This window comes from Musa acuminata, unplaced genomic scaffold (assembly GCF_036884655.1).
Source record: "Musa acuminata AAA Group cultivar baxijiao unplaced genomic scaffold, Cavendish_Baxijiao_AAA HiC_scaffold_1139, whole genome shotgun sequence".
Lineage (NCBI taxonomy): Eukaryota > Viridiplantae > Streptophyta > Magnoliopsida > Zingiberales > Musaceae > Musa > Musa acuminata.
Genome location: NW_027021351.1, coordinates 1776618 through 1784242, shown reverse-complemented (window position 1 = coordinate 1784242; position 7625 = coordinate 1776618). Strand labels below are relative to the sequence as shown.

General features: G+C 31.9%; 1 protein-coding gene across 1 annotated transcript; it reads right to left on the bottom strand.

The window, feature by feature from the left end:
* Nucleotides 1–392: 392 nt before the first annotated feature.
* Nucleotides 393–3309, bottom strand: LOC135671395 (galactoside 2-alpha-L-fucosyltransferase-like). The gene is made up of 2 exons (XM_065179500.1): nucleotides 3108–3309; nucleotides 393–1858 (listed from the first exon to the last, which is right to left on the bottom strand). The coding sequence occupies exons 1-2, from the start codon at nucleotides 3307–3309 to the stop codon at nucleotides 393–395; spliced, it is 1668 nt and encodes a 555-aa protein (XP_065035572.1).
* Nucleotides 3310–7625: the final 4316 nt, after the last annotated feature.

The following is a 7625-nucleotide window of genomic DNA, read 5'->3' as shown; positions in this document are numbered from 1 at the left end:
TAGAAAGTTCAAATAATATTAATTAATTATAAATATACTTTTAATCAATACAATTTGTTAGGATAGTAACAAAAGGAATGAAATAAGAGCTTCTTTTTCTTATTATAATGTATTAAAACTAGGATTTTTGTTTTGTTATAAGTTAAATTGACATGAATACCTTTCTAAAATGTGTAATATTTTGAAAAAATCTGATAATATTAAATAATTACGTCTGGAATCTCAAATATTTGTTTGTGGCTATTAATTTTAACAACCTTGACGCCTATATCCGTTTAAACTGCTATGTGATTCGTGTGCCTCAAGTTAAATCGATCGTTCTGAAAATACGGTAGCTTTTGAGGGGTATGTATGTCATTTTAGCACAAACTTACCACCCTCCACGGCAAAAGCTAGTCGAAAACCTTGATGCCTCCGAGTTCATCTTCGCACTGCCTCACATACTGCGCGGCCGCAGCGGCTTCGCCAGCGTCGCCATGATCCTTGGAGCAATGGGAGGAAGGGAAAGGGAAAGGGGGAGGCATGAGATAGCATGGCTCCGACGACATAGCCTGGCGGCATGGGAGGTCCGACTGCGTGTGCCGGAGCAGGATCCACGGCTGCAAGCCACCGAGACCCTGCGCCACGTACCCGAACGTCGACCACGCGCTGGTGATCAGGGCGTCGCTGAAGCTCAGAAGCTCCACCTCTGCCAACGCCTTGATGTTGTGGCCTCGTTGTTCCGTGTGCTGCTGCTCCTCGTGGCTCGGCTGGTGCACCCTGACCACCTCGCCGGTCGTCGTGGGATGCTTGGCGTACATGTCTCGGATCCTCTCGGCGTATCCGGAAAACAAGCTAGCGACCAGGACGGCCTTCACCTTCGTGTCGGTCTTCGAAGCTGGTCCCGCCCACTCCTGAAAGTTCACCGCAGGCAGAATGCCTTCACTGAGCGAGCAGTTAATGACCTGACGCAGCATCGACTCGAACGGAACGGGGAAGTTGTCGAAGACTCGGATCTGGATGCCCAACGTCTCATCAGCCGCAGCAAGATGAGCACGGTAATACTTGGTGACGTAGTCCCACACGGCGTTGGTCGGGTGCACAAGATACCGAACGAGGTGGTGGAACGTGGTCGCTCTCTCCGGGAAAAGCTGCCGCAACTCCTCCTCGTACTCCTGCAGCAGAAACAGGGACGGCACGAAGTAGTGGTCTGATTTCAGCAGCAGCCAAGGGATCCTCCGAAGCATCCGCTGCGCGTCGCCGCAGAAGAACAGCTTATCCCATTGGTCGTAGTACCAGGGCAGGTGGAGGTAGACGTAAGCCGGCAACGTAGCATTGGAAGAACCTGAGAGCATCTCGTCGTCGATGACCTTATCGCGGAGCATGTTGCCGTAGCTCTGAGGAGTCCCTGTGTCGAAATCGAGGAAGTTGTGGACGGGGAAGTCGGAAGGCAGAGCCCACGAAGTCCCCGGAAAGGGCTCGCAGAGAAGGTCGGTGAAGTCGCTGGGGATGTGGACCAGCAGAACCTTGTTGTTGAGGAGAGCGTAGAGGAAGGAGGAGACGATGGTGAGCACCCTGTTGCCGAGGCCATTGTGCGGGATCCAAACCACGTAGTTGCACTCCATGGGGCCGTCGCCGCGGCCGGACTTCAACTGCTCTATGGACTTGCGGTAGAGATCGGTGTTGGGAGCGCATTTCTTGTGGAGAGCTTCGTATTCTCGTAGCTTTCGGACGAGATGAGGCGAAGGAGCGTGCGGTGATGCCTTGCGGTAGAGCATAGACTGGTATCGACTGAGGCAGGACTTGTCATCGAATTCAGGAGACAAGAGGCCGCCAAGGAGTCTGTCATTGGGTGCCTCGGACGAGCTATTTTTCCGACCTAGATAGATGTTCCAAGAAATGCACAAGTGACTCGAGTTTAGCTATAACGATTAACTGCAAGAAAAAATATTTAAGATAGTGATAAGCTCGTTTAGTTCTACATCGGTTGAGAAGTATGTGAACGGATCACCCTTACCCTTAGAGGTATTTTTTTTGAAGTTTCAATGCTCCGAAAAGATAAAATTGTACGGATACACCCATCGCCCAAGGCGAATAATTTCTCGCGAGCTTACTGGCCGCACTAAATAATCTCTTATCAGATTGGTGCTATAATGGGGGCCTGAGGTTTACACCTCAGTCGAGTAAACTCCGCTCTCGAGCTGTGCACCTCGGCTATGAGCCATTGACCCCCTTATGGGAGGGAGCACTGATAAAATCTTTAATGCTCCGAAAGGACAAATCGATCAAATGGCAGCATCTTGTATGATTTGACAACAATTATTCATTATTATGATTGTCCAAACAGAAAAAATACAACAGAACAAAAAGAAGAAGACTAATTTTATGTTCAATAGAAGATTTTTACATGACTGGACCAAATATTCCATCGAAAAATTTCAGAGAGATTTGAGTCTATATTTTAAAATATAAACACAAATATATTGTTCCTTAAAAAGAAAAAAACCGACTGATATCCCTCTCTGATTTACAGGATGTAATTATATATATATATATATATATATATATATATATATATATATATATATATATATATAACATTATATTCTTGTTTTTTTCTTGTAGTTTTTTCTTTTCTAATATCAAGACTTTGAAAAAGGAAATTCGATTTTAATGTTACTTTTCACCATTACTTAGTCCATATATCTTTTTCTTCCACTAACCTCAAATCAGAACAAAAAAATAAATATGAACTATATTTCTTTCTTTCCAAATCCTACATAAAAATACACTTGAATTTACATACGGTTCATAGAGCCTATCAAAAGTTAAAAGGGAGCATTGGGATAGCTAAGCTAAAAGATCCTAATATTAGTGGAATCAACAAAGACAAAACGTTAATAACAAGGGATGCCATATGAGGACATATTCTCAAGATAGCAGGCCTCGTCAAACAATTAAAAATGCTTGTCTTGCAGATTCCTACTCCAAAAACTAACTTGTTTGAGATATGATAAAAAGGATAAATTTATCTGTTCCTAAGTGTATTTGATCCTAAATTTTATCTCTGAAGAAGAAGAAGAAGTGAACGAATGCTTAGTGTTGAGAACACGGTGATAGAGAGTTACCTATTCCAGCGACTGCACCAACCGGCCGCAGCAGTTCCCAGGATGGCGCCCTATGGGTTCCGACGAGGAACACCAACAGCACCGAGACAAAGCAGGTGAGTAGGAGCACCCATGGCTTCAGAATACGGGAGCTGTGCCTCTTCGGCTGCTCTTCCATATTATTTCCAGACATGTCCAAGCTCTTGCTGCGTCTCACCTCCATTTTTAGGTAGCCAAGATCCTCCTCTAAGTTTCTTGTAACGGTGTGCCTATGTCTCAACCTCGGTTTGATACGATCTCGCTTTTAAAATATGAGGTTGTAAGGTCAAGAGAATGTGGTTCGACGAGGCCCGAGACAGATCCGGGCTTTGCTGCTCTAGTCGTCAACCTGTGTCTGCTCAGATCCATAGAATCTCTTTATTAGTAGTCCACCATAATCGAAGAAAGCACTTAAAGAAGCCTAGCAAACGGTTCAATGGGTGTTCCAATCACTCGCACATCGAATGAGTCAACTATATAAATCTTGCAAGGATTATATGAAAAGGTCAACACTTACGGTGAGAGACCTAATCCTAAAGTAGAGAGAGAGAGAGAGAGAGAGAGGGGAGATAGTGATTTAGCAGTCACTCACTAGAGATGTCCGCCGACATTAGGGAGGATGGCCATCATTGAAGTAAAAAGAGTGAAATAACAGTAGCAGAGACGGTTGAGAAATAGAGATATATGAACACCGTGGGATTTGGATAGCAAGTTTGGATCCCTCGAAATTTGGAAAGCTTTGAGGGGAGGTGAAAATATATAGACTGAGAAGAGTATGAGATTTACGTTATAGTGCATGTGGTAACGATGGGAACAATATCGTCCTCAATAGTAATTAGTTGGAGTGAAGGGCGGTGAGTTTCTTCCTCGAAATAAAAAAGAAAGTACAAAAAAAGAAAGTACAAAAAAAGAAGCTACACAAATCAAAAATATTTTGTATGAAAAGATCTTCTAAAATATTTTGTAAAAACAGAAACTACACACAAATCAAATCAAATCAGAAAGATCTTATGAGATTTTTCTCTTAGTTGTGTACTTTCTTGTTTTGTTAATTACTCTTAAGGAAAAGAATAGCAAAAATATTTCTTTTGTATGAAAATTTAATTTAATTTTTAATTGACATGATTTGTTAGGGTAATAACAAAAAGAAAGAAACAATAGTTTCCTTTTCTGATTATAATACATTGAAATTATGATTAATTTTTTTGGTATAAATTTAATTGACACTAAAACCTTTATAAAATGTCATTGAAGGAAATATTTTAGAAAGTTTAGATAATATTAATTAATTATAAATATATTTTTTTGATACGATCTGATTATAATGTATTAAAACTATATTTCAAAAATGTCATTGAAAACAATATTTCAAAAATTTTAGATAATATTGATTAATTATAAATACTTTTTTAATTGACACGATTCGTTTGAGTAGTAGCGAAAGAAGTATGAGTTTTCTTTTCTGATTTTAATGCATTATAACTAGAATTATTATTTTGGGTATAAGAATAATTGAAATTAATACATTTCTAAAATGTTATTGAAGGTAATATTTTGGAAAGTTCAGATAATATTGATTAATTATAAATATTTTTTAATTAACACAATTTGTTTGGGTAGTATCAAATGGTAAAAAATAAGAGTTTTTTTTCTAATTATAATGCATTAAAACTAAGATTTTTTTTTGTTATAATTTTTATTAACATTAATATCTTTCTAAAATGTCATTAAAAGTAATATTTTAAAAAATTCAGATAAAATTTATTAATTATAAATTTTTTTTTAATCAACATGATTTGTTTGGGTAGTAGCAAAAGGAAAGAAATAAGAATTTCTTTTTCTGATTATAATACATGAAAACTAAGATTATTTTTTCATAAGTTTAATTTCCATTAATACATTTCTAAAATGTTATTAAATATAATATTTTAGAAAATTCAGATAATATTAATTAATTATTAATATTTTTTTAATCAACACGAGTTGTTTGGATAGTAGCTAAAGGAAAGAAATGAGAGTTTCCTTTTCTTATTATAATGCATTAAAACTAGGATTATTGTTTTATAAGTTTAATTGGTATTAATACCTTTCTAAAATGTCATTTAAGGTAATATTTTAGAAAATTCAGATAATATTAATTAATTATAAAATACTTTTTTAATCAATATAATTTGTTTGGATGGTAGCAAAAGGAAAGAAATAAGAGTTTCCTTTTCTAATTATAATGCATTAAAACTAGGAATTTTTTTTTGTATAAGTTAAATTGACATTAATACCTTTCTAAAATATTAAAAGTAATATTTTAGAAAATTTAGAAAATATTAATTAATTATAAATATTTTTTTAATCAACACGATTTGTTTGGATAGTAGCAAAAGAAAAGAAATAAGAGTTTCCTTTTCTGATTATAATGTATTAAAACTAATATTATTTTTTATATAAGTTAAATTGACATTAATACCTTTCCAAAATGTCATTGAAGGCAATATTATGAAAAATTAAGATAATATTAATTAATTATAAGTATTTTTTTAATCAACACGATTTGTTTGGGTAGCAACAAAATGAAAGAAATAAGAGTTTCATTTTATGATTATAATACATTAAAACTAAGATTTTTTTTATATATAAGTTAAATGGACATTAATACCTTTCTAAAATGTTATTAAAGGTAATATTTCAGAAAATTCAGATAATATTAATTAATTATAAATACTTATTTAATCAACACGATTTGTTTGGGTAATAGCAAAATAAAAAAAATCATTGTTTCCTTTTCTGATTACAATGCATTAAAACTATGATTATATTTTTTGGGTATAAGTTAAATTGACATTAATATATTTCGAAAATATCATTTAAGGTAATATTTTAAAAAATACAGATAATATTAATTAATTATAAATAATTTTTTTGATCAATAAGATTTGTTTGGGTAGTAATAAAAGGAAAGAAATAAGAGTTTCCTTTTCTGATTATAATGCATTAATGCTAGGATTATTTTTTTTTATATAATCTAAATCGACATTAATACCTTTCTAAAATGTCATTAAAGGTAATATTATAAAAAATAAGATAATATTAATTATATATATATATATATATATATATATATATATATTAATTAACACGATTTGTTTGGATAGTAGCAAAACAAAAGAAATAAGAGTTTCCTATTTTGATTATAATGTAATAAAACTATGATTATTTTTTTATATAAGTTTAATTGATATTAATAATTTTCTAAAATGTCATTAAAGGTAATATTTTGAAAAATTCAGATAATATTAATTAATTATAAATACTTTTTTAATCAACAAGATTTGTTTGAGTTGTAGCAAAAGAAAAGAAATAAGAATTTCCTTTTCTGATTATAATGCATTAAAATAGGAATTTTTTTATATTAGTTAAATTACCATTAATACCTTTCTAAAACATCATTAATGGTAATATTTTTTAAAGTTTAGATAATATTAATTAATTATCAATACTTTTTAATCAATAAAATTTGTTTGGTTAGTAGCGAAAGAATGAAAAAAAAGTTTCTTTTTCCGATTATAATGTATTAAAACTAGAATTAATTTTTTTGTATAAGTTTAATTAACATTAATATCTTTCTAAAATGTTATTATAGACAATCTTTTAGAAAACTTAGATAATATTAATTAACTATAAATATAATTTTAATTGACACAATTTGTTTGGGTAATAGCAAAACGAAAATGTAAAGATAATAATATAATGCATTAAAACTATGGTTAATTTTTTTGGTATAAGTCAAATTAACATTAATACCTTTATAAAATATCATTAAAGATAATATTTTGAAAATTTCATATAATATTAATTAATTATAAATACTTTTTAATTAACAAGATTCCTTTGGATAGTAGCAAAAGTAAAGAAATAAGTTTTTCTTTTTCTAATTATAATGCATTAAAACTAGGATTATTTTATTTTGGTATAAGTTTAATTGGCATTAATAATTTTCTAAAATGTTATTAAAGGCAATATTTTAGAAAATTAAGATAAAATTAATTAATTAAAAATAATTTTTTAATCAACACGATAGATTTGGATAGTAGCAAAAAGAAAGAAATAAGAGTTTCTTTTTCTAATTATAATGCATTAAAACTAAGATTTTTATTGTATAAGTTAAATTGACATTAATACCTTTATAAAATGTCATTGAAAGTAATATTATGAAAAATTCAGATAATATTAATTAATTATAACTACCTTTTTAATCAACACGATTATTAAACGTAATAGCAAAAGGAAAGAAATAAGAGTTTCTTATTCTGATTATAATGCATTAAAACTTGGATTATTTTTTTTGGCATAAGTTTAATTGGCATTAATACTTTTCTAAAATGTCATTGAAGCTAATATTTTTAAAAATTCAGATAAAATTAATTAATTATAAATAATTTTTAAATCAACACGATTGGTTTATATAGTAGTAAAAGGAAAGAAATAAGAGTTTTATTTTCTAATTAT